Source organism: Salmo salar, chromosome ssa01 (genome assembly GCF_905237065.1).
Source record: "Salmo salar chromosome ssa01, Ssal_v3.1, whole genome shotgun sequence".
NCBI classification, from domain to species: Eukaryota; Metazoa; Chordata; class Actinopteri; order Salmoniformes; family Salmonidae; genus Salmo; species Salmo salar.
The window spans coordinates 54,222,510-54,249,106 of record NC_059442.1 but is presented as its reverse complement, the minus strand read 5'-3'; the positions used below and the strand labels follow the sequence as shown (position 1 = coordinate 54,249,106).

At 42.8% G+C, this 26,597-nt stretch overlaps 1 protein-coding gene across 7 annotated transcripts in view; it reads right to left on the bottom strand.

Moving 5' to 3' along the window:
- Nucleotides 1–26,597, bottom strand: part of cfap46 (cilia and flagella associated protein 46) — a 95,012-nt gene that overhangs the window by 32,151 nt on the left and 36,264 nt on the right. For 6 of the 7 annotated variants that reach the window (XM_014200152.2, XM_014200140.2, XM_014200162.2 and 3 more), the window contains 26 exons: nucleotides 24,528–24,677; nucleotides 21,005–21,115; nucleotides 20,490–20,671; nucleotides 19,873–20,004; nucleotides 19,492–19,657; nucleotides 19,207–19,276; nucleotides 18,509–18,656; nucleotides 17,477–17,660; nucleotides 16,574–16,727; nucleotides 16,408–16,470; nucleotides 14,303–14,526; nucleotides 13,914–14,048; nucleotides 13,180–13,344; nucleotides 12,229–12,377; nucleotides 11,440–11,538; nucleotides 11,234–11,309; nucleotides 10,526–10,678; nucleotides 10,134–10,334; nucleotides 9,917–10,023; nucleotides 9,478–9,660; nucleotides 9,213–9,345; nucleotides 7,026–7,223; nucleotides 4,197–4,385; nucleotides 3,899–4,021; nucleotides 2,325–2,507; nucleotides 315–488 (listed from right to left, as the gene is read on the bottom strand). In XM_014200152.2, the coding sequence (XP_014055627.2) occupies nucleotides 315–488; nucleotides 2,325–2,507; nucleotides 3,899–4,021; nucleotides 4,197–4,385; nucleotides 7,026–7,223; nucleotides 9,213–9,345; nucleotides 9,478–9,660; nucleotides 9,917–10,023; nucleotides 10,134–10,334; nucleotides 10,526–10,678; nucleotides 11,234–11,309; nucleotides 11,440–11,538; nucleotides 12,229–12,377; nucleotides 13,180–13,344; nucleotides 13,914–14,048; nucleotides 14,303–14,526; nucleotides 16,408–16,470; nucleotides 16,574–16,727; nucleotides 17,477–17,660; nucleotides 18,509–18,656; nucleotides 19,207–19,276; nucleotides 19,492–19,657; nucleotides 19,873–20,004; nucleotides 20,490–20,671; nucleotides 21,005–21,115; nucleotides 24,528–24,677 (3,852 nt within the window). The remainder of the gene's footprint in view (nucleotides 1–314; nucleotides 489–2,324; nucleotides 2,508–3,898; nucleotides 4,022–4,196; nucleotides 4,386–7,025; nucleotides 7,224–9,212; nucleotides 9,346–9,477; nucleotides 9,661–9,916; nucleotides 10,024–10,133; nucleotides 10,335–10,525; nucleotides 10,679–11,233; nucleotides 11,310–11,439; nucleotides 11,539–12,228; nucleotides 12,378–13,179; nucleotides 13,345–13,913; nucleotides 14,049–14,302; nucleotides 14,527–16,407; nucleotides 16,471–16,573; nucleotides 16,728–17,476; nucleotides 17,661–18,508; nucleotides 18,657–19,206; nucleotides 19,277–19,491; nucleotides 19,658–19,872; nucleotides 20,005–20,489; nucleotides 20,672–21,004; nucleotides 21,116–24,527; nucleotides 24,678–26,597) is intronic. The other variant, XM_014200148.2, reaches the window with a different exon arrangement.

Genomic DNA, 26,597 nt, shown 5'->3' with positions numbered 1-26,597 from the left:
TTTGCTACATGTTGATACATTTTTTACCCATTTATACTGAGCACATTATTTATGTTGATACATAATTGAAATGGCAACTGCAAATACATATTCTTTATCCTAAGCTTGTAATGAACACTCTAAAGGGCAATTAGCCAGCTAAGAAAGATAGATACACCACAGAGAGACCACATGGAGTTCAATGTATGAAACAAAACAAGGCATATTTAATCTATTGTAATACATTCATGGGGAACCACTAATGGGGGCTCAAGTGAATCTCTATGGTGCCTAGAAAACATCTGTTGTATTGAGGGTATTTTGTGGGACAGTACCTTGGAGAGGCCATTGAGTGAGTCCTCCACTCCCTTCAGCAGACTAGTGGGGGTCTCCTCCTGTGAAGGGAGCAGGTTGCTGTGTAGGTTGAGTAGCGCAGAGAGCTGGGACACACGAGTGTCAGTGCAAGCAGATCTTAGAATGTCAGCCATCATAGCCGTGCAGGAGCAGCTCTGGGAATAGAGATTAACAGAGATTAGCAAAAGCACACAATATCTAATTTAAGGGGAGTAGGGGCACTAACACAAACATTTAGACTGTGACAGAACATCTTAGAGTGACCAAGACAGCCTCTAACTACGCACACTTGCACAGCAGACATGCAGACATACACATGCATGTACACAAACACCCCTCCCTACACACATACAGTTAAGGTCGGAAGTTTACATACCCCTTAGCCAAATACATTTAAACTCAGTTTTTCACAATTCCTGACATTTAATCCGAGTAAAAATTCCCTGTTTTAGGATCACCACTTTATTTTAAGAATGTGAAATGTCAGAATAATAGTAGAGAGAATGATTTATTTCAGATTTTATTTATTTCATCACATTCCCAGTGGGTCAGAAGTTTACATACACTCAAATAGTATTTGGTAGCATTGCCTTTAAATTGTTTAACTTGGATCAAACGTTTCGAGTAGACTTCCACAAGCTTCCCACAATAAGTTGGGTGAATTTTGGCCCATTCCTCCTGACAGAGCTGGTGAAACTGAGTCAGGTTTGAAGGCCTCCTTGCTTGCACACGCTCTTTCAGTTCTGCCCACATATTTTCTATAGGAATGAGGTCAGGGCTTTGTGATGGCACTCCAATACCTTGACTTTGTCGTCCTTAAGCCATTTTGCCACAACTTTGGAAGTATGCTTGGGGTCATTGTCCATTTGGAAGACCCATTTGCGACCAAGCTTTAACTTCCTGACTGATGTCTTTTCGATGTTGCTTCAATATAGCCACATCATTTTGATGCTTCATGATGTCATCTATTTTGTGAAGTGCACCAGTCCCTCCTGCAGCAAAGTACCCCCACAACATGATGCTGCCACCCCCTGTGCTTCACGGTTGGGATGGTGTTCTTCGGCTTGCAAGCGTCCCCCTTTTTCCTCCAAACATAATGATGGTCATTATGGCCAAACAGTTATATTTTGGTTTCATCAGACCAGAGCACATTTCTCCAAAAAGTACGATCTTTGTCCCCATGTGCAGTTGCAAACCGTAGTCTGGCTTTTTTATGGCGGTTTTGGAGCAGTGGCTTCTTCCTTGCTGAGCGGCCTTACAGGTTAGGTCGCTATAGGACTCGTTTTACTGTGGATATAGATACTTTTGTACCTGTTTCCTCCAGCATCTTCACAAGGTCCTTTGCTGTTGTTCTGGGATTGATTTGCACTTTTCGCACCAAAGTACGTTCATCTCTAGGAGACAGAACGTGTCTCCTTCCTGAGCGGTATGACGGCTGCGTGGTCCTATGGTGTTTATTCTTGCGCACTATTGTTTGTACAGATGAACGTGGTACCTTCAGGCGTTTGGAAATTGCTCACAAGGATGAACCAGACTTGTGGAGGTCTGCAGTTTTTTTTCTGAGGTCTTGGCTGATTTCTTTTGATTTTCCGATGTCAAGCAAAGAGGCACAGACTTTGAAGGTAGGCCTTGAAATACATCCACAGGTACACCTCCAATTGACTCAAATTATGTTTAATTAGCCTATCAGAAGCTTCTTTAGCCATGACATCATTTTCTGGAATTTTCCAAGCTGTTTAAAGGCACTGTCAACTTAGTGTATGTAAACTTCTGACCCACTGGAATTGTGATACAATAAATTATAAGGGAAATAATCTGTCTGTAAACAATAGTTGGAAAAATGACTTGTGTCATGCACAAAGTAGATGTCCTAACTGACTTGCAAAAACTATAGTTTGTTAACAAGAAATTTGTGGAGTGGTTGAAAAACAAGTTTAATGACTCCAACCTAAGTGTATGTAAACTTCCGACTTCAACTGTACATACTGTACCTGGAGCAGGGCCAGGTATTGACCAGTGGCACATGGGTCAAACTGGCCGTGACACTCCAGCATATTGAGGCAGGCTTCTGAGAGGATGGAGCTGGGGAGTTTGTGTTGGAGGGAGAGGCTGACGGCCTGTGCTAAAGTCTCACTGGCCTGAGCCAGAAGTTGCTGGGCAGAACGTCTTCTTCTCTGGAATACACATGCACACGTACACACGCACATGTGCGCGCACGCACACACAAACAGAGAGAGAAAACAAGTAGCTACAAGTTGTGCATGCCACCATGCTATCATAATGCCACCTGCTGCTATTAATCTATTGCACCAACTTCAGAGTAACATTTCTGAATGGACTTGACCTTCTTAGGTTACTTTTAATATAATCTCTCGTGGACAGATGAAACGGGGAGAATCTGTCAAAGCGCACATAACATTTTCTGATTACGAGCAACAGTAGTTCTTGGTTTGGGGTTTTTGTCATTGATTATTTGGATGAATCAGGATTGGACGAAGGCGGTGCTTAAACTGGTGTGGTGATTTTCAAGCCTGTGTGCGGATGATAAACGGTTTCCAATAGATTCCACAGTCACAAAGTCAAAATTGGCTGTATCATAAAAATTCATTAAACAATAACATTTCCTTTTTGGCCATGATAAACACGGGTGAAATTAGCGGAAGGGAGGGGTTTGGCCGAGAGTTTCCGTTTGCGAGGGAGGAGACTTCGCTTCCTTTCTTTGCACCAGTGGTGTAAAGTACTTAAGTAAAAAATACTTTAACGTACTACTTAAGTAGTTTTTTGGGGTATCTGTACTTTACTATTTACATTACTTTTACTCCACTACGTTCCCAAATAAAATAATGTACATTTTAATCCTTACATTTTCCCTGAAACCCAAAAGTACTTGTTACATTTTGAATGCTTAGCAGGATAGGAAAATTGTCTAATTCACGCACTTATCAAGAAAACATCCCTGGTCATCACTACTGCCTCTCATCTGGCGGACTCACTAAACACAAATGCTTCCTTTGTAAATTATGTCTGAGTGTTGAAGTGTTCCCCTGGCTATCCATAAATAAATAAAAAACAAGAAAATCGTGCCGTCTGGTTTGCTTAATATAAGGAATTTGAAATGATTTATACTTTCCTTTTCCTTTTGATACCTAAGTATATTTTAGCGATTACATTTACTTTTCATACTTAAGTACATTTAAAACCAAATACCTTTAGACTTTTACTCAAGTAGTATTTTACTGGGTGACTTTTTCTCGAGTCATTTTCTTTGAAGGTTTCTTTACTTTTACGCAAGTATGACAATTGGGTACCTTTTCCATCACTGCTTTGCACAAAGATAATCACAATTGTTAATGTCATTCCCCCAAAAGTAAAACAGGAAACGACAAACTTTCACGAGAGAATTTTACTTCTAGGTATCCAAGATTACTTTTAAAATAAAGACTGTCTTTTACAGTATATCAAGACTAGCCAAGAAAGTGACTTCTGTTGAAGATAAGAACGACTAGATTTGTCTAAAGACACCAGATTAAAGAGGAGGAAAGGTTCCAGGTAGACTATACAGTACCTGTAACTCAGCATATTTGGCTGCATACTGTCTGGGCTCCGTTCTGCTTGACTCTAGGCCATTCTCTCCGGTTAACTCCTCCTCCTCCTTAGGGCTGGCTTTAGACTCTGACCGGTCCTCCTCCTGTTCATAGAATCAAGATTAGTTTACAATCTGGTCATGAACACTGACATTTTTTTTTTTAGCTCTTAGATTTTTGTGAAGAGGAATGACATCTCTAAAAGTCACTTCGAGTCCCCTTAAAAGTAACTTTTAGTCAATTTTTACTGTTTTTGGTATTGTCTGTCAGTGTCTGTACCAGGTTGTGTCCATCCCAGAGGGTGAAGGGGTAGAGCGGGTCTCTCTGCATGGCTAGCAGCCTCAGGCACTTCCCCATCAGGCTCAGAGAGCTGGCTCTGGTCTCCACACAGTCAAGGGACATGAAGTTGACCGTGGCCAGCTGGCTCAAAGCTACCTGCCCCAGGGTCCTCCCTGTAGTTATCCACTCCTACAAAGGGAACAAAGGGGATGGGGTGGTTACTGGGGGACACAGAGGAAATGGAGGGATATATAAATGAAGAAGGGAGGGAGATGGAATACAAAATTCTGCAGCACACCTAAAATGTCCCTATTAATTTATTTAGTGGTAATGACCATCTCATCTGATCCAACACTGCAAATTATCTATTTTCTGTGACTAAAGTTTAGACATTAAATAGGGTTTATTTGAAATATTTGAATCGTTTTGATAGTATGATAGTTCCTTACTCATGTTAATTTGTGTGTACCCCTGTAAGAGCGTTCCGTGAATCTGCACCAAGAAGAAAATGTAGCTCTGGTAAAATAGGTCTTTAGTTTTGAACAGTTTGAGCTACAGACGAGTGGTTTTAGGCATTATAAAGGTGCAACCACGGACACAATGTCATGCTCCGTTTGTTTCTATGGCCGAGGCTGTGGTAGAGCTAAGCCCAGAGCCATGTATTAAGAAATAAATGACTGACTGAACCTAAATCAGATTTGCATTTGCTAATGGTTTTCACAGATGAAGAAAAATGATACAAATTACTGCGCACCCCTCAAATGATACAAATGTAATAACAGCCTGAGGTCACTGGACTTGAAACAACGATACAGTTGTAACCATGTGCCATTTAATGTATTATCTGACCGGCACTAGTGCCCCCAAGTAAAAATTCCATGTGCATTCGACAGGTCACCTTTATAAGTGAGTGTACACTGGTTGGGAACCACTGCACTATGTCACGCCTGCTCCAGCTCTTCCCCCCTGGCAATCGAGGGCGCCAGGCTCCCCAGCATTGCGCACTCCTGCCATCATCATAACGCACACCTGCCTTCCCGTCACGCGCATCAGCGATTATTGGACTGACCTGGACTCAATCACCTCTGTCCTTACCTTCCCTACATATGTCTGGTTCCCCACTCTGTTCCCGGCTTCTGCTTTAATGTCCGTATGTCTTTGTACACCCATGTGCCGACGCTGTTCCTGTCCTGTTACCTGTCTGTTCCGCATTCAATGTTCAACTCCCCGTACCTGCTTCTCATCCCCGGCGTCGATCATTACACAATAGGTAGTCCTAACCCTTATTCCAAAACCAACGTGGACTTCCTCTAATGGAGGAGGTTCTCCCTCCCGTGTACCAACTTTGGGAATTTCATGACTAACACAAACACCTCCCAATCGAATGCACAATGGTTTAATGAATCATCTTGGTTGCAGAAGACGGGCCATTTCTCAACCAAAAAAACCTTAAAGGTTATAGCTACAGACCAGATCTTACTCATAGTGAGATCTCGCATTGTTTTTTTCATGGGGGAGCTGATATGACGGGGAGCAGCAACAGAGAGAAACAACATGAAGCAAGTCATCAAGCAATAAGCTTAATCACTGCCAGTATTGATCAGATCAGTCCCATTATAGCGGTGGAGATTTCACTTTGGGAGAAAAGCTCTTTACTATCAGACAGACATGATTGCAGTCCTCCCACAGAACTACTGAAGATTGACCAGAGGAGTGTGTGTGCTCTGCAGTCTGCATGCCCATATCCTACGAGCCTGTCCCTGTCTGAACCTGATCATTAGCTTCACACATTAATATTAGATGGAACATTTGCAATTCAAAGCGCTAGTTGATGAAATCGGCAATCTCCTCTCCCGCTCTCACAAGTCGGCATTGACTTGTAATAAGCCTCCCAGAATTGAGGAAATTGTTTTGTTTGTAACTTGTCCAATAACTGTGTAGGCCAGTAGTTTTCTTTCGCTATGTCTATCCACCAGTCTCAAATTGATCCCTATCCCTCCCCCTTGGCACTAATCCCTTGATGTTAGCATGTCTGTATAGGTGTAGTGGTAAAGCGTCCATCATATTGCTTCCACCTTACAGATCTGCAAACATTGAAGGGGTAATTAGGGCCAAGGGGAGGGGTACCGATCACATTGGAACTGGCTTATCCCCGTTTCCATTGGGACTTTGAAGTCAACCCAGGTTGGGTTGGCCTTGGTGGACTAACACATTGTGTTTACACTGCCTCCAGAAATGACGTCATGTTGCTAGGCAGCCAATATATACCTGCAGCTAGCTTTGCTAATGTTGCTAGCTAGCAAGATGTTGAAGAATTGAATTCACCCTCACCATATTGTAACTAACGTTACCCCATACTCCTGCCAGTGCCAGCCAGACTCAGAGCCATGTATTTAGCTTGCTGAAGTTAGTTAGCTAAACGGTAAGCGTCGTCGCTAGCATAACAGGCTAGCTAGCTAGCTTAGATCCTAGCCTGCTTGCCATGGCATTGACTATTAGCTAGCTAGCTATCCAAGCAAATCAAACAGGTTTGAAAATCGCGCTTGTTCGCTGCTATTCGTAAAAAAAAATTGAGGGCATCCCCTATTCTGATTATCAACTGTTGTCAAACACAAGTGAGTGTGAAAATATGATTCTCTTCCTCAACAGTGTGCAACGAATTCTACTTGATGAAAATCGAAATGAGTATGACATCCTGGTATTTAAAGCATAAAACATTTCAGAAATGTCACATACTATAAAACGTTCAATTTGTTCGCATACCCAAAAGGCCTACTATTTAGAACGCAAGTATGTGTATTTGGACACGACCTCTGTCTATGCCCTTACCTGCTCTACAGAGCCGAGGTCTGGTGTAATGCGTACAAACTCCTCCACGGTTCTCTCCACAGAGGCTTTCCTGTCCTGGGCCACGGCTAGTCTGTTCTCCTCAGCACACACCTGTTCCAGCATGGCTAAGGACAGCTCAGCCAGAGCCAGTCTGACCTGCAACAACCTCCTCGTGGCTGGAAGAGACAAGGGCTGACACTGTGGAAGGTACAGAGGGCAGAAAGAGAGAGCGAGAAAAAGACAAAGATTATGACAGACACGACAACAAGAACACACACACGACTGTAAATGCAAATGCAAGAAGTTAAAATGTGTTATTGTGCCCCAGCTCATTTTTCAACCCAGTGCAAGATAGCTTTAAAAGCCTTAGATCTGAATTTGATTTCCTTTGTAATGGAAAAGTGTACATCTTCAGACTGAACAAAAGTGACACCTTCATTTACAACGTAACGAAAGGGAAGGAACCAAGAAACAAATGTAGATTGGGTCAAATAAACTCAAATCTTGCGTGACAGACTTTATATGCAATTTTCAGACACTCGTCTGGTTCCACGAGAGTAAGTGAGTTCATATACACTGCTGTTTTCATATTTGGTATGTCATTTCAATGTAACTTATTGGGGCAGCAGTATCATTTGCTGAAAGCACAGGGATATAGACTGTGAATCCTTATTGCAGAATTGGGCCTTCAAAGTAGATTGTATCTAGCTAACTGGATTCTTCCGGATTTCAGCAGGTGGTTTAATAATGAAGCAAGATGCAATTTCAATGTCCTTTCATGATTAGATCAAGATGCACTTCAAAATGGCAGTGTGCAAGTCATGTCTGCTCCATCTTTGACATTGACTTTTGGAATGCTTTTTCTACATATGGCAGTTTGGATGTTGGCCTGTTTGAAAGTTGGCTCTTAACCATCAGGTGTTTATGAAAAAATAAAACGTGTGTGTGTGTGTGTGTGTGTCTGTTTATTCTGTAGGCTATATCGGATATGAACTGAGGTCTGGAGCAAATAGGTGGATCCACCAGAGTCCACACACATTCAGTAATGATTTGGCTGAGATACCATGTTCAGTAAAAAAAAACAGATTATGCCATTTTTATTGAGCATATTTATAATGAATGGTTCTCTCCTTTTCAGGAATTCCTTGTTCTATAATTAAATCATCCATTTGGAAAATGTAACAATGTAGATCCCTAGTGAAACAAAGGGCAAAATGAATTCAATAAATAATTTAGCAGCACTGGCTTGGACTTGGCAGCCCTGGGTCGACAGGAGTCCAAGCAGCGAATCAGGCTTTCTGACAAGCCATATATGGACTTTTCACAAGCAAATCTAATATCGCAGCCCTGTCAACATGTTCAGTTACTCTCTAAATAGAGTGTAATTTGTTTGCAAATGCTTTCAGTTCCAGGACACATAGCCAGAACTCTGTTTTGAGGAACTGTAACAGCTGAGAAAAATAGGATTTGCACGCTTATTAAGACAAATTCCTTCACAATGAAGAACACTGCTGAGATATGGTTCCAATTAATGCGTTGTGGCCTCCCGAGTGGCACAGCGGTCTAAGGCACTGCATCGCAGTGTTGCGGCTTCACTACAGGGTTCGACCCCAGGCTGTAGTCATTACCGGCCGTGACCGGGAGTCCCATAGGGCGTCGCACAATTGGTCCAGTGTCGTCTGGGTTAGGAGAGGGTTTGGCCGGGGTAGCTTTACTTGGCTCATCGCGCTCTAGCGCCTCCTTGAGGCGGGCCAGGCACCTGCAGGCTGACGTTGGTCGTCAGTTGAACGGTGTTTCCGCCGACACATTGGTGCAGTTGGCTTCCGTGTTAAGTGAGCGGGTAATAAAAAGCGCAGTTTGGCAGGTCATGTTTCAGAGGACGCATGACTCGACCTTCGCCTCTCCCAAACCCGTTGGGGATTTGCAGCGATGAGACAAGATCGTAATCCCGAAATTGGGGAGAAAAAGGGGGTACAAATTATAAAATAAATACATGTGTTCTGTTTCATACATACGTCATCCTTAGATCAGAATCTAACCGAATAACTTGACTCAACCTGGTGGTGATGATTAGTAAAATTACAACATGTTTTAAAATAGGTCAAAATTATTACCTAAGAGTTTGAACTGTGTGGTATGTTCTGACATGAAGGCTGATATTGGGAAGGTATACAGTATGTGCTTTACCTCTTGTGATGGGAACAGGCTTTGGGCGTTCAGAACCACATGTTCCTGTACGGAGACGGCCTGCTGCATGAAGGAGTAGGCATCCAGCAGGTGGCGCAGTTTTCCCTCATTGTCAGTGTGTTTAGCCAGTATCCTACAAAGTAGAACATGCTGTGAATGATTTGAAGCGGACCAACAGAGGAATTGTAGACACAAATGAATGAATGAACGTTATTGATCCCAAATTGGATAGATCATACTATGATGTGTTGTGTTGATGTCTGACCTCAATGCCTGTGCGTGCTCCAGGAGAGCTTCAGCAGCTTGCTCTCTGTGGCCCAGTCGGAGGAACTCACTGGTGCTCGCTCTCAGGGAGTCACAGGCAGTCATGAGATTCTGTACTGACTGGGTGGACAGAGCCTCACCTGGCTCGACAGGGCTGGCTGCATGTAGACGCTCCACCGCCCCTCTGAAAGACAGACATCACAGTGAGTCAATGACATCTAGAGGTCTGTTTTGGTCACAGCACAGGGGAGAACACTGTACACCAGGGCTTTTGATCCAGCCCTGCAGTACCACACCTGATTCAAATATCAAACTAATCAAGGTGGTGAGTCTGACTCTGGACCATAAGGTGATTTACAGCGGGGCTGGATCGAAAGCCTGCACAACCCAGAAGCTTTCCAGGACTGAATTCGGAGAACACAGACATCAAAGAGCCTTACCTGCTCTCCAGAGACGTGATCAGGAACCTGAGCACGGGAGCTCGGTTCCGCCTCTTTTCCAGCATCGATTTCAGGGCTCCACAGCCTTGCTTTACTATTTGATCTGTCTGTAACGGGAGAGAGTGGTCACATTGAAAAGGACAATATTTGCTTCAGAGGAGACAATTGAGCAGAGGCTTGTAGGAGCTTCAATAGAATAAACTAGAATAGTTTTGACCTTGGTGTCTGTATCCTGGCCCCTCTGGGTCACCGTAGCTGTCAGCAGGGCCAGGGTGAGCTTGTACCAGAAGTCCTCATCACCTCCCATGTCTTGGGCTTTCTCCAGCAGTGCCAAGGCCTGAGAGTGGTTCTGTTCCTTATTGGCCAGGGTGGCAAGAGAGAGCAGACTCCTCCCTGCTGCAGCCTGATCTCCCAGCTCCTGAGCACACAATACAAGAGACCACAAAAATATAATAAAAGTGAATTGCTAAACTGTTATGACTTCACATACACATAAATAGGAGTCACATTTCAACCAAAACAGAGAAACACTTCACAAATATGCAGTGGACTACTTAAGAGAAATATTGAAAACCAAACTATTGACAAAATTACTCAAAATGAAATAACCTTAGCCACCAGATGGGCCTCTGCCAGTAGCTGTCTGGCGGGTTGGTACAGTCCCATACCAAGGCATATCTCAGCCTTATCAAGCCAGATATCCTGACTCCACAGATCCCCACACTGCTTTCCAGACAGACAGATGTTGTCAACCTTAGACTTCTGGAAACAGAAATGGATAAAGGCAGCAATGTCAGAATTCTGATCCTTAAATTCCATTCAATCCCCTGGCCCTGCACCTCATGGAAAATATGGAATGAACTCAATAAGTTAAGTCTGAACATACTGTAAATCTAAAGGATTGTTCATGGGCTACATAACTCTGGGTAAGGCAATGAAAAAATACAACCATTAATAATGCTCGTAAAAAATGAGGATCATCGTCATGCCAGATTGACATGAGTGACGGCCATTTGATATTTAACAAGCCACTAATTAAACTCTCATGAACCTGTGATATGTGTTATGGGTTTCACATTATGAAAGTGCAGTTTAGACTTATATCCCTGTCTGGATTTGACTGTAATCAACCTGTGCTGCTTGCCAATCATGCTTTAAACTATAATAAAAGTTGAATAAAACTAAGAACTACAGTTATTCATTTCAGGGGTCATTTCACTTTCTTTCTCTTCAATTCAAGGTCTATAAACCCTTACGGTGATAATACACCTTGTATGGTATGCTTCTTAATTTCAGCTATGACGCTTTGAAACTAACCTCATTGTCCGTTTTGCCATTATAATCCATATACAGGCTGTTTCTCTCTCTTTGTAAAGCTATAGCTTTCCGACACCTGCAATGAAATAATGCATGGACAGGAGATCAAAACACTAATAACAGAATCAGGGCAAACACTACAGATCCAATACAAATGAGTATTCAGTATGTACAGGAGCTGGTGGAAAAGAGTGAGGCACACATACTCCATTTGTTCCTGCTCATGGATACCAGTCAGGCTCAGGAGCTTCTTGTGGTACACTGTAGACGTCTCCATATCCAGCTGAGAACAGCTCCTCACAATTCTAAAACGTTAGAATGAGGAAATAAATGGGAAAACTATTAGGTAATATTTCACAATAAATCAATGATTCTGAAATGGGCAAGGATTTGGACCACGCATGTGGAAAACCTTTCATATTGAATGTTTAGCTCTACACTGTTTTTCAAAAATTGACAAGCCAAAAGTAAAAGCAGTAGCCTTAACTAACATTCACTGAGTATACCAAACATTAGGACCACCTTCCTAATATTGAGTTGAAAATTTTTTTGTCTTGCCCATTCACCCTCTGAATGGCACACATACTGTACACAATCCATGTCTCAGTTGTCTCAAGGCTTAGAAATCCTTCTTTAACCTGTCTCCTCCCCTTCATCTACACTGATTGAAGTGGATTTAACAAATAACATCAATAAGGGATCATAGCTTTCGCCTGGATTCACCTGGTCAGTCTGTCAAGGAAAGTGCATGACAGACTGTGTTCTTCATGTTTTGTATACTCAGTGTATATGCACCATTTCCTGGACACATTAAGTCTAGTCCTGGACTAAAAAGCAAGATAAATGGAGAATCTCCATTGAGAATGCTTTTTAGTCCAGTATTAGCTTGGTGTCTGGTAAAATGCCCCATAGACTATTTGCAGTGAAAGTAGCAGTTTTGCACCTGCGCACGAACAGAAAGAATAAACTCTAGATGCGAAATTGGCGTTATTCACCTGAGACGGTAGAGGTCAGAGAGGCTCCTTCTGTCCAGCAGGTCATGGGCAATGACCTCCGCCAGGTGCAGTATGGGAAGAGTCAGGTGGGTGAGTGAAAGAGACTGCAGCTCTTTCACCAGCAGGTCCAGGAAGAACAAGCTCTGAGTCTGCAGCCACCCAGACACAGGGAGAAAAGGAAGTAAACACATGACTTAATCATTACTATTTCGTTTCATTAACATCCTGCGTTTGTAATTAGTAATTTAATAAGTAGTTCAAGTGCAGGACAGTGGTTAAATTTGATGTGTAGAACGTGTAGGACAAACTTTGAGCCATAGACAATAAGACTTTATCCACCTGTATCATGTGGTGATACAGCTTGTGGAACAGGACAGAGAAGAAAAAAACACTACAGTACAGCCTGATATCACATGAAGTGTTGGACTGGTCATCGTTTAGCATATATTTGACACTGTGTAGGACTGCACCATCTGAGCACGTTCTCAGTTAATTTGTATGATTACCAAGCATAATTGTGTCACCTAATACTGTCACACTGGAGTGTCATAAGATAAATGAATCACTACGCGTCTTTAATTTAAAATAAGCTTTTTTTGTCTCTGCCAACATTCTGATTTGCTCCCAAAATCAATGAGTAGACATCCTCTTCCAACAAACAAATTATGACTTGTCAAGACAAGGATCAATATCGAGTCAATGTTTCCGGCTTTCAAGCCTTCGACTCTAAGCCATCACGGCCAATTGAAACAGTCCCTGTTCCGATAATGACTCAATAATTTACATTCATCAGGGACCAAAAGGACGAAAACAGACTGAAAGACTTCAGGGAGAGACTACCTGAACTTGTCAACTATCGTTACAAAACGTTTTGCCACGGTGTGCCCTAATGAACATGACCCCATTGGGCTCTATAACAGAGGCAGTCAGAGAGAGCTTAGTGGTGCCTGCCTGTTTGCTGAGGCTGTGTCTGTTGATGCAGTGGGGGCTGGTGTCATATCTGAAGGCCTGGCGGACATCCTCGGGACAGTCGTACTGTGCCCACTCCTCTGGGCTGGAGGGCAACACGTCATCCTGTGGCCTCCGGGCTTTGGGCTTCTCCTCAGTAGGGGGTGGCTGTTTAAACACAGAAGAGCTCTGGTATTCCTTGGCCAAATATTCATTCCTAATTGCTTTCAGCTGGCAAAAGTGTACAATTGAACTGTACATTGGCAAGAATGTACAATGGTAAAATAACATATCTGTCACGTCCTGACCATAGAGAGCCCTCGGGTTTCTCTATGGTGTTTTAGGTCAGGGCGTGACTAGGGGGATTTCTAGTGAGTTTATTTCTATGTTGGTGTATGGTTCCCAATTAGAGGCAGCTGAGAATCGTTACCTCTAATTGGGGATCATACTTAGTGTGTTATTTTTCCCACCTGCAATGTGGGATATTGTTTTGTGTGAGTGCCTTTGTGTGCTACGGTTTGCGTGATCGTTATATCGGCGTCGTTTTTTAAAAAGTTTCACGAGTAATAAAAAATGTGGAATCTACTCACGCTGCGCCTTGGTCCAGTTATTTAAACGACGGTCGTGACAATATCGTATCATTCAATACTTGTCATTTGCAATGCTATACAATGACAAAACAAAAAAATAGCCATGGACTTCTCTGAAGGTGGTCAGGCCTGGGTGTTCAGGTCTACCTCTTTAGATTTTTTGCCTTTGTCCTTCTCCTTATCTTTGTCTTTTTTGGCTGTTGCAGAGGGACATGGCCGGGACGGTGGGATTAGAGGATTCTTCATCTCCCTGATTACCTCACGTGCAGTTGCCATGGACACCTGCAATGGGAGTACACTGCTATCACTCGTCTTTTTGTTACCCGTAAATCACATTTCTTTTAAACAGAGAAACCGTTTTGTGGCTTATACTGTATGCATCTGCTGGTATAAAACATAGTGAAATTACTGGCTCGTGTTCAGTAAACATGAAACGTAAAGGTACTATCTGAACCTATTGTCCATTACAAAATGTTTTGCTACGGTGTGCCCTCATGAACACAACTTAGGTGTGGTAGTTTTAAAGGAGTCCCTACCTGCCAGATCTGCAGCACTAGGCTATAGGCCCTGAGTAGGTTCTGTTGGTGCTGGGGGGATGCCCTGTCCCCCATGGCAGCCAGCAGAGTGTATGCTCTGACCAGGCTGTCCAGACACCTCACCTCCCTGAGGTCAGAGAGACAGGGCCCAGACAGGGCCCCCTGCACCCCGATGTGGGACTGAACCTTCACTGGTATCAGCCCTGTCCCTTCTCCTGACTCATCTGTAAGGGAGGAGGAAAAACACATAGGGCCCGTTTCAGACTTAAGAAATGTACGCCTTCTTACACACACCTTTCCTACGCACTAGTCAGTAGTTGGTATTCAGACTTACCTTATGCAGATGCGTAAAGGGCTTTGCAGGCATGGTTCCCTTGCACGTGCTGAATAAAAGTAATTCAACTGCTGAAAACCCTCCACTTGCTAACAGATTTTCTGGTGGAGTTTTCATTCAATAGAGTTTTCAGTACACTTATCTGAAGCAATCCCAAATTAATTTGGGTACCTTTAGTTAGACTTTTATCGACAGACTCACTAGAATATATGGAGAGAACGATTCAGAATATTAGGGATCAATTCAAGAAAGCCATGTAGGACTAAATACACACATATTTGTCTCCTTTTCAGCATCAATTGGTAGATTTAAAAATATTCTGATCTTGAATATTATTTAGGGTTAGAAGGTATTCATGAATGATTAAAAAATATATATTTTGAGAGCTTTTACACACTAAATATTTTGGCGAATCAAAAATACAGTGGTTTGATTCATCCTGAAGTTGCCATATTCAATTGTTCAATAGTTGAAATATTGGAAGGTGAGTGTACAATAGGTGAGTGAACAGTAGTCGTATGAATCTACCCTAATAATACTCACTCATCATGGATCTGTGATGACAACGGTCGTCGTGAACCATGCGCTATGCTCCAGGTTTAAACTGCTACGTATGGTCTGCGTTCCATAATGACACAAATAGGCTACACGACCCCTATTATTGCACAGCTTGTAATAAGTTAGCCTAATATGACCCACTATTGCTAGCAACCCTAAGGAACAACCACACGAACGTGACAGAGGAAATAAAGGTAAACTAACGATATAATGGAATCCAGCAAAAAAAAAAAAAAATAACAAAAGTGACAGTAATACATGAATGTAGGGATAATTGACGGTGGCTACCAATAGTAGCTAATATTTAACACCATTTTTTGTTGTTAGATACAGTGAAAAGTCTGGGAATAATTGAAACATTTTAGAAATCATAAATCAACTTGGTAGGTTTGGCGCTATAGGCCTGTCATTTGCTCATGGCTACAGAAGCCTATAGCTTTGATCTCCAAATGTCATTCTTACATGTTATAAGGCCAGCATTTCATAAACTTCACTGTGGTGATAAAAGGTGACATGTTGATATGCTTCAGTTTGCTGCCATATGACTGGTTTCACATGTCTACAGCGATCCTAAGATCTAAAACGATTGTGATTTATATTTACAATCCCCTTATCCAAACGGCTTAATCCATTTACCTAGCCCTTATCAATTTGTAAATTACAGTGCAGGGAGAATGGTGTTATTTCCAAAAAATTAAGTGGATGTTGTTCCACTTGGGACCGACAGGTTGCTCGACCTTAATCATAATTTCATTGTGAGTAAAGGTGGTGGAATTATGAGGGAATTAAGTCAGAATGAGGCGTATCTGTAGACACACCTCTTAGATCTCAAATGGTGAATAGGATTCTATTCTCATGCTTAAAGTTCAAGGTCAGAATACGCATAGAGAGTAAACTGCATAAAAAGGGAATTTCGTTCCAGTTACGCGTGCTTAACTCGGGTCGGATTTCCCCACATACTGTCCACCTGGGTTCAAACACATTTTAAATCTTTAAAATACTTTCCCATTCGCTCTGGTCTGTCTGTAGTGCTAGTGGCAGGGTTGCAGTTTTGAAAATATTATTTTGGGTCCAGGCAAGCTCAAGCAACCCCTGCTAAAATATTTGAAAACATCTGAAATAGTATTTGAACACAAGTCTGGTGTCCATGTACAAGCACGCACGCACAGCATTCAACATAAATGTGTAGACTCATCCCAAGAGAAATCAGTACCTCCTTGGGAATTTTCTCTCCTCTCCAGTTCATTCAGTTTGCTTCCCTTGGAACAGGTCTTCTCTATTAATTAAAATGAAAAGAAAAAAAGGACATTGTTTACGATTCTTCAGTAACTAAACAGACCTTTACATAGCAATCACACAAACACATAGCAAAAACATACCATTGCTCTCTTCCTGGTCAGTGATCATGTGCAGGAGGATGTCGATAGCCCACTGTATCTGGTGCTGGGCATCAGCAAGGGGAAAGTTCTGACAGTACAGCCACTCTCCAAACTCCAACAGGAAATCCGCCTTCTGCCACTGACTCTTCACACTCTACACAAACACAACAAACCCATAAGGTTCACCCATACAAAGCTACAGCGTAAGCAATGCACAGAGCCTGGCTGCAATAACACTAAGCTTCCACTAGATGCTACTAGAGTCCCTTAGCTCAATAGGGCCACTTGGATTCAGACCTGGCAAGGAACTGCGGCAATATTTCACACTTCGAAGAGCACACTGAAGAACTGTGTGTATGTAAAGTAATCAAAAGTGAAAATGCAAAAGTGAATGTGTATGTGTGTGGTGTAGGTGTGTGTGTGTGTGTTTGCTCATGAATGTGTCTTCGTGTGTATATGTTTGTGCATGTGCAGTGGTATAAAGTACAGAAGTAAAAATACTTTAAATTACTACTTAAGTCATTTGTTTTGGTATCTGCACTTACTTTACTAATTTATATTTTTGACAACATTTACTCCACCACATTCCTAAAGAAAATAATGTACTTTTTACTCCATACAGTTTCCCTGACACCCAAAAGTACTCATTACATTTTGAATACTTAGCAGGACAGGAAAATTGTCCAATTCACGCACTTATCAAGAGAACATGCCTGGTCATCCCTACTACATGATCTGGTGGATTCAGTAAACACAAATGCTCTATGCCCACGCCGATGACGTGGACGTAGTTTAAGGCAGCCCTCCGCACCTCTGATTCAGAGGGGTTGGGTTAAATGCGGAAGACAGATTTCGGTTGAATGTATTCAGTTGTGCAACTGACCAGGTATCCCCTTTCCTTACCAGTAAAGAAGTAATGGAATTCTGGTAGCAGGCCAACTGCTGTAGCATCTCCCCAGAACACAGCGCCACTCGGTGCCACATGTGGGAGCAGTAGAGCTCCCCTTCATCCCGGAACTTCTGCATGTCTATCACCACACTCTCCCCCAGCCGAGCCTTCACCAGCACCCGGTGCTTGAACAGGAGCCTAGGGCACAGTCATGGGGAAAGACAAGCACAGTTTCACATTCTCATGCCCTTTTCCCACCATTGTGCCAACCCAAACCATAATGTGCTGGCCCAGACATTTTCTTTTCATATTATCATTTCCAGTAACTATGTGGATGTGTAACCAGGCCAGCACAGTACAGCTTATCTTGGCTCAGTAGTGTGAAAAGGGTATCACATTCTCACACATGGGTAACTCCACAGAAATATGATTGTGATAATTGCCATGAAAAAGTTACGTTTCATATTTCCTTTTCAAACACTGAAAAACGTGTGTGATGCTTTATTAAGGGCATAATTTCCTCCGGCTAAACTATCAAGACCTAATGTTTTCATTACTAAGGATTTGACGCTCTGAAAAGCCCTCACAAAAGCTGAAACCCCCCCCCCCCAAAAAACGAATTGTTTAAGCAAAGGATTTGACAAATCAAACATATTTTATGCTTATTCACCCAATTAGGGTCAGGCTTTTTTTGCTGAGGCCTCCATAATGATGGAATTACCCATATCCAAAATAAAACACACATAATTATTTACAGCGTCATATTCATATCGAGGCATATTAACATGCGTACAAATAAGCACACAGAAATGTGATGACGCAGTGATAGGAGTCTGCAGTCCTGTATAACCTCTTCCCTCTCTCGCTCTCTCTCTCTCTCGCTCCCCCTCTCCTCTCCTTTCACCATTTCTATCCCCTGTTTACTCCTATTGTCAGTGTAGTACTCACGGCCTTTAACCGCTTTCATCTCTCTCCTCTCTCCCTTTCCTCCTGGCCTTCCCCATTATTTTCCCTTATTCCCCGCATCATTTCTCTCCAGCACTCACAGCCTGTGTCTGGTGCGGGGCATGTCTCTGATAGCCTGCTCCAGCAATGTCAGAGCTCCTGTCCAATCTGAGCTGTCTGCGTGGATGTGGAACAGCAGGCTGTACATGGCTGCTCTCAGGGTCAGGTCATCCTCAGGGCTCCCCATGCCTACACACGCACACACAGACAGAGGCGCACACACAAAAATGTATAGATAAAACACACACACACACACACACACACACACACACATGCAAACACAAATGCACAGACACAGAAAGAGAGGAATAGAGAATGAGAATAAAAAATCATTTGGATGCGCACACCAGTAGGCCATTAGATCTGTTGCATTTACATCCAAGCAGTCACATAGAGTAGCGTTTTTTCCTGAAGTTCTCTGTAGAGAGTGAATAGGTTGGGTGACAGAACTTAACAGAACTTCAGGAAAAAGCACTACTCTATGTGACTGCTTGGATGTAAATGCCACAGATCTAATGGCCTACTGGTGTGCGTGGGAATGGGACTTCATCTATCATGTCTACTAGTGGTGTTTGAGAATGATACAGCACAAGACAGGCCGTTTTGGAAATAAATAAATAAGCAGGCTTATGGAATTAAAGTCATAAACAAGATTATAGAAAAAAAGTAGTAGTTAGCTGTGAAACAGCAGTCAAAGGTTTGTGCGGTATGAACATTTGAAGTTTGTGTGGGGACTCACTTGAGGCTTCCAGCGATGAGGTCACAGAGGGCATCACAGTCAGGGAGGCCCCTCCCTTCTCTTCCCCCTGCTTAAACCACCAGAGAAAATGAATCATACACATGAACACTTCAAACCCCACTTGATTGAATAGGAGTATTTTTTACAGTGACAGCACCAATGATACACATACTGTACAGAAGCCAATGTGGAGAGGGGCTTGTACCAGAGAAACATGACAAATTCGACAGGAGTTTGCTATAAAACTAGATCTGCGACCAGGCTAGTTCAAGATGGGGTTCTTACAGTTGGGTCTTTCTTGCTGGTGTGGACCAGGGCTTTCAGGATCTTCTCTAGAGGCTGTCGGAGCTGCTGTCTCTCCAGTGAGGTCTCAGTCAAGGGCAGGCAGTTGTTCCAGTAGTGGCGCGCTGTAGCCATACACAGGACAGAGTTACCTGCCCGCTCCGCATAGCTGAAGAAGAGAGAAAGCATTGGTTGCTATGGCACGAATGGATATGAAGATGGTTGAAATGGAGAGTAAAATAAAGACAGATCGAGAACGAGAGAGAGAAAGAGATACTGTAGCCAAAGCAACAAAGTGAAATAAAGGTAGATGTAGGGGAGACAAAAAGAGAACAAAGTAATGAGCAGTCTATTGTTTAGGAATTACAGAAAACAGAAACTAACCTGACACTGGACTGGAGCATCTGCAAGGCTTCTCTGTAACTGTGAGGATGTCCATTTGACTTGTGGACCATGCTCACTCCTCTTAGACATGCAGCATTGCTCAACATCTCCTGCACGGCCGACCGGCTGTAACTTGAAAAGGTCAAACATTTTTTTATTAAATAAGCTGACAAATATGCCATTCAGAGAATCAGTCAGCCAGTCAGGAATTTGACAAAATGTCACTGCTACAGTAACGTAGACACTGACAGTCACCATTTTTTTTTACAATGACTGACTGTCAGAATCCTACAAAGAGTGGGACCTTAAAGCCGTGAAGATAACCATTAACTGAAGTAATTCAATGATAGTATATTGCACATTGTTGTAACATAAAATGATTACTGCATATATGGCCCTGAGTATATTGTAATGTTCTCTTGTGGACATTACTGTAGGTGTCATTTGCACCTCAACTTGCTATGTAAAAAAAACACTTGATCCCATCCCATATTTTGATTTAAAAGGCAAATTGACCGAAATGGGTAGATATCAGGTAAAACATACAGGGAAGATCTGACCATTTCAGCCTTGGTAAAACAGACGGAATCAAAGTCACCATAGTGACCAACACCTACAGAGCATAGGCCATGACCTTCAACCTCTGAGCTGCAGCGGCCTCCAGCTGCAGTGCATTGTGGCTGCAGGTCATGACCAGGTTGTGGTCCTGGGCCTGGTGAGAGAAGCAAGCCAGGTGTGTCCACACCTGCAGCTCGACCACAGGGTCACTCCACTTGCAGTCTGACGCCATGCGGACCAGCTAGAGGAGAGGATGGAGAGAGGAGAGGTGAGGAGAGCGGAGAGGAAAATAGTAGGGAAGGAGGAGAAGAGGAGGGAGATGAGGGAGAAAGAGGCAATGAGTGCTCTGTCCTCTGCATCCATAGAACTGGGGTTTAATGATGCAAGAATGCAGGACGGAAATGCATACAGTCCTATAGGGCTAGGAAATGAAAACAAAACATATCAAATAAGATGTTTGTTTGAGGAAACATTTTTTTGACCAAATTCACAGACATAGACATGAACAAACGCTCTGATTACCAGTACGGTCTCAAGGCATCTGTTGCCGCCTGGCCAAGAAAGCAGGACCTACCGTAGAGAGACTAGGGACAGAGAACTCTATCTGCCTGGGGTGACTGTTGCATAACAGCATTTCCACTCCTACCAACACACGTGTCATGGCTGACACTGCCTCATTCTTACACTGGAAAGACAAAAAGAGATAAAGATACAACTGAATATTTCATCACAATGGTACCGTGGCTTACCAGTCAAAACCATAGAGATGTCTTAACAACGCTATCTCTGACAGGCACAATCATACATCTACAGTATATCAATGAGACTGACATTTGCAATGAATAAATGACTCACTATCCCCTTGTGATACTGTACAGTCGTAGCCAAAAGTTTTGAGAATGACACAAATATTAATTTTCACAAAGTCTGCTGCCTCAGTTTGTATGATGGCAATTTGCATATACTCCAGAATGTTATGAAGAGGACCGGCTGACATCATGTCAGTGATTCTCTCGTTAATACAGGTGTGAGTGTTGACGAGTACAACGCTGGAGATCCCTCTGTCATGCTGAATGAGTTCGAATAACAGACTGGAAGCTTCAAAAGGATGGTGGAGTTTGGAATCATTGTTCTTCCTCGGTCAACTATGGTTACCTGCAAGGAAACACATGCCGTCATCATTGCTTTGCACAAAAAGGGCTTCACAGGCAAGGATATTGCTGCCAGTAAGACTGCAACTAAATCAACCATTTATCGGATCGTCAAGAACTTCAAGGAGAGCGGTTCAATTGTTGTGAAGAAGGCTTCAGGGCGCCCTAGAAAGTCCAGCAAGCGCCAGGACCGTCTCCTAAAGTTGATTCAGCTGCGGGATCGGGGCACCACCAGTAAAGAGCTTGCTCAGGAATGGCAGCAGGCAGGTGTGAGTGCATCTGCACGCACAGTGAGGCGAAGACTTTTGGAGGATGGCCTGGTGTCAAGAAGGGCAGCAAAGAAGCCACTTCTCTCCAGGAAAAACATCATGAACAGACTGATATTCTGCAAAAGGTACAGGGATTGGACTGCTGAGGACTGGGGTAAAGTCATTTTCTCTGATGAATCCCCTTTCCGATTGTTTGGGGCATCCGGAAAAAAGCTTGTCCGGGGAAGACAAGGTGAGCGCTACCATCAGTCCTGTGTCATGCCAACAGTATAGCATCCTGACACAATTCATGTGTTTTTGGTTGCTTCTCAGCCAAGGGAGTGGGCTCACTCACAATTTTGCCTAAGAACACAGCCATGAATAAAGAATGGTACCAACACATCCTCCGAGAGCAACTTCTCCCAACCTTCCAGGAACAGTTTGGTGACGAACAATGCCTTTCCAGCGTAATGGAGCACCTTGCCATAAGGCAAAAGTGATAACTAAGTGGCTCGGGGAACAAAACATCAATATTTTGTGTCCATGGCCAGGAAACTCCCCAGACCTTAATCCCATTGAGAACTTGTGGTCAATCCTCAAGAGGCAGGTGGACAAACATAAACCCACAAATTCTGACAAACTCCAAGCATTGATTATGCAAGAATGGTCTGCCATCAGTCAGGATGTCGCCCAGAAGTTAATTGACAGAATGCCAGGGCGGATTGCAGAGGTCTTGAAAAAGAAGGGTCAACACTGCAAATATTGACTCTGCATCAACTTCATGTAATTGTCAATAAAAGCCTTTGACACTTATGAAATGCTTGTAATTATACTTCAGTATTCCATAGTAACATCTGACAAAAATATCTAAAGACACTGAGGCAGCAGACTTGAAATGAATATTTGTGTCATTCTCAAAACTTTTGGCCATGACTGTAACTTGAGTTAAAACAATGATTTACTATATACAGACGGTTGGGTGATGAATCATATTTCTTCTCACATTAACACTGCACTGACTCAGAGTCTGGGGAAATAACCACATTTTGTAATTTAGTCATTTAGCAGACGCGCTTATCCAGAGCGACAAACAGTTAGTGCATTCATCTTAAGATAGCTAGGTGAGACAACTACATCTCAGTTATAGTTTCCTCAAAGTAGCTATTAACAAAGCCAGTGCTAGTAGAAAAAAGTAAAGTGCAAGTTTTAGTTTACAAAAGGCAAGGGTGTTAGTTAGTTGTGTTTTGGGGGGGGTTCAGACATTTTCAAAAGATGGGCAGGTACTCTGTCCTTCAGATTCAGATCAACTTTATTGATCAGGGGAAATTCATTTGGTCATGTGCTTAAAAAGACAGTACATAAAACATGAAACAGAAACTACACCATAGAATTCATTCAAAGTGCTATAGCTACACATTTAAAGTGAAAACGCAATATGCTGTATACTCGATGGAACAACAAACTATCGATTATACAGCCTAATGGCTGTTGGAATAAAATAATCCCCATACTTGAAGAAGTCTCTTTCCCCTTGTCTGGCAGCTGCTGTGACTGACTTTTGAGTGAAGGGGATGGGAGTCAGGGGGAAGCTAGTTCCTCCATTGGGGTGCCAGGACAGAGAAAAGCTTTGACTGGGCTGAGCGGGAGGTGGCAGAACGGAGTGGCAGAACGGAATGCTTGGGTTGGGGTGTAGGGTTTGAGCATAGCCTGAAGGTAGGGAGGGGCAGTTCCCCTTGCTGCTCCGTAGGTAAGCACCAGGGTCTTGAAGCGGATGCGAGCTTCAACTGGAAGCCAGTGGAGTGTGCGGAGAACTGGGGTGAGATGGGAGAACTTGGGAATGTTGAACACCAGGCGGGCTGCGGCGTTGTAGGGGTTTGATGGCACAAGCGGGGAGCCCAGCCAGCAGAGAGTTGCAGTAGTCCAGAAGGGAGATGACAAGTGCCTGGATTAGGACATGTGCCTCTTCCTGTGCGAGGTAGGGTTGTACTCTGGATGTTGTAGAGCATGAACCTGCAGAAGAGTCATTGCTTTGATGTTTGTGGAGAACGACAGGGTTGTCCAGGGTCAAGCCAAGGTTATTTGCACTCTGGGAGGGAGACACTGTGGAGTTGTCAACCGTGATGGAGGTCTTGGAACGGGCAGGCCTTCCACAGGAGGAAGAGCAGCTCCGTCTTGTCGAGGTTGAGCTTGAGGTGCTGGGCTGACAGCCAGGCAGATTCATGAACAGCTCATCATACTGACTAACTTGAATGGGTGAGCATGTTTTTATTTGATTTTATCTCACCTTTATTTAACCAGGAAGTCCCATTGAGGTCAGAAAACATATTTCTCAAGGGAGACTTGGACTGTTGTAAGGTCTGTCGTCAGGAATGGACCAAGGCGCAGCGGGAATGTGGATACTCATATTTTTAATAAACACAAGTAAAGCATCCACAGGAAAAAAAAAACAATAAACACGACAGGAACAGTTTTGCAGGCACACAAAACACAGTGCAAAAACAACTACCCACAACCCCAAAGGAAAACACACACCTGTTTATAGGACTCCCAATCAGTGGCAACTAGAACCACCTGCCTCCAATTGAGAGTCCAACAACCAATCTACACATAACACAAAAACCCCTGCCACGTCCTGACCAAAACTAATACAATTGCTCTCTCTGCTGGTCAGGACGTGACAACTGTTATGTTACTGTACCTCATCATCAATGTCCAGCTTCTGTCCAATCTGCTGCTGGAGGAGCCTCTTGGTCCACACCCACGTAGAAATTACCTGCTTCCTCGCTGCGATAGGGACGCTCTCTCCCGGCACATTGCCATTAGACAGGTGCAGTGCATAGTCACACAGCTAAAAGCCCATAAAGTGGGGGAAATAAAAGTTAGCATAGTAACCATAACAGCATAAGGGTTACATTTACATTTTAGTCATTTAGCAGACGCTCTTATCCAGAGCGACTTAGAGCAGCAATTAGGATTACGTGCCTTGCTGAAGGACACAGACAGATTTTTCACTTAGTCGGCTCGGGGATTCGAACTAGCGACCTTTCGGTTACTGGCCCAACACTCTTAACAGCTAGGCTGTCTGCTTTGCAAAAGGGTTAAAAACTGTTTGCATAACCATAGCAGTTAGCAAAGTAACTAGCTTAACCATGTGAATCTGCACAATACTCTTTTCGAATCCACATACACTCATAACCTTGGGACTCCATAGCCGGGGCTTTGCAGCTCTGAGTTTCACATATGACAGTATCTAGAGAAAATCCATTGCATAATCTGAGTTTGTTTAAGTCAGCTATCTAAGACTTATCTGATATATAGGCCTATATGTTGAAAATGGAGAACCATTTTTATCTTCAGTTCTGAAAGAGAACACTAAGTTAATAATTCACTGATAAAGTTACTTCTATCCAGAGTATGTGCTGATGATATAGCAGACCCTTTGGAGAAAAGCAGAATAGATGGAGGAAATGGGATTCAATTGGGAACAAATGCACTTCATTCACATGAAATAGTTAAAACAAAGCAGATCAATCTCTGTAAAAGATGGATGAATGTCAGAATGAGTCACTTGGGTTTCACACAGACTAGGGGCTCTAATTTTGGCTGCCTCTAAGGCGCCGCTATTGTCAAATGCACGGTATTTGGCAATTTAGGCTTGTAAAAACTGTCGCTCTGGCATTTGCCATAACCTGCAACCAAGTTCGGCAATTTACCTGTCTAACATCAGCTTCCTTGCTTAATGAAAAATAATAATAATGTATGTGTCCATATGGTCCGAGAGATTCGATGATGCCGGTGACCCTCATATTTAGAAATATTTAAGTTATTTTCCTGTCCAATTCCTTGTTTTCTATTTTATTTGATTAAAAACCAAGCCCGCAGTAGGCTACCCTACTATAAGTCTGGTTCAACAGCAATGTGTCTTTGTATCTTTTTTGTTTATTCTGGCCATACATTAGCCAAGCAGTCTATCAATGAAAGGTTCTAAAATATTCTACTCGTGAGAATGCCTTGAAATATTTGAGGTTTTTGCCCTCATGCTTTTGCTAAATTCACAATTTATAGGAGCTAATGTTATTTTCTTTCTGGAGAAGTGAAAATGTGATACGTAAAGACATTTAGGCCTACATGTTGAAGCCAAATAGAACAATGTAGACCGCAAATATGCCAAACATTAAGCAAAACAATGTATTTTACTGTTACTGCTATTATTTGTTGCTGTACACTATTTAATAAACAGTATCAATCCACAAAGGACTAGGACGAGAATATTCCATTCCCTCCAGACGAATTGGAGCTGATGATAACGCAAAGACTGTCAATAGCCTAAACAACTTGAGACAACAGCATGCAGTATTAAGCTATGGAGAACATTTATTAGCCAGTGAGTGGTCAAGCCCTCGCCACACCTGCAACTTATTTATTCATCAAAACCCAGCCTTTCCTCGCCACCGCCAGCTATTGCGCCCATGATTCCCGCTGTGAAAATAAAATAAATATTTAAAAACAACCACAACTCAACAGCGGCTGCACTAAGATTTACCATAGCGCTAGGTTAGATATATTGATTTGTTAAAATAGAGCCCTAGTTGTAGAAATATTGATTTGCCTTGATTCTTTCATTTTTTTTGCCCCCCCCTTTAAAAAAAAAATGATAGGAGAAAGATACTGCAGATACTAAGATGTAAGACAGAAAGAGTTTCAACAGCCCTCAAAGAACTTATTTAGAGATCACTTATTCAGAGAAACTTGGGAAACCTGAAGACCA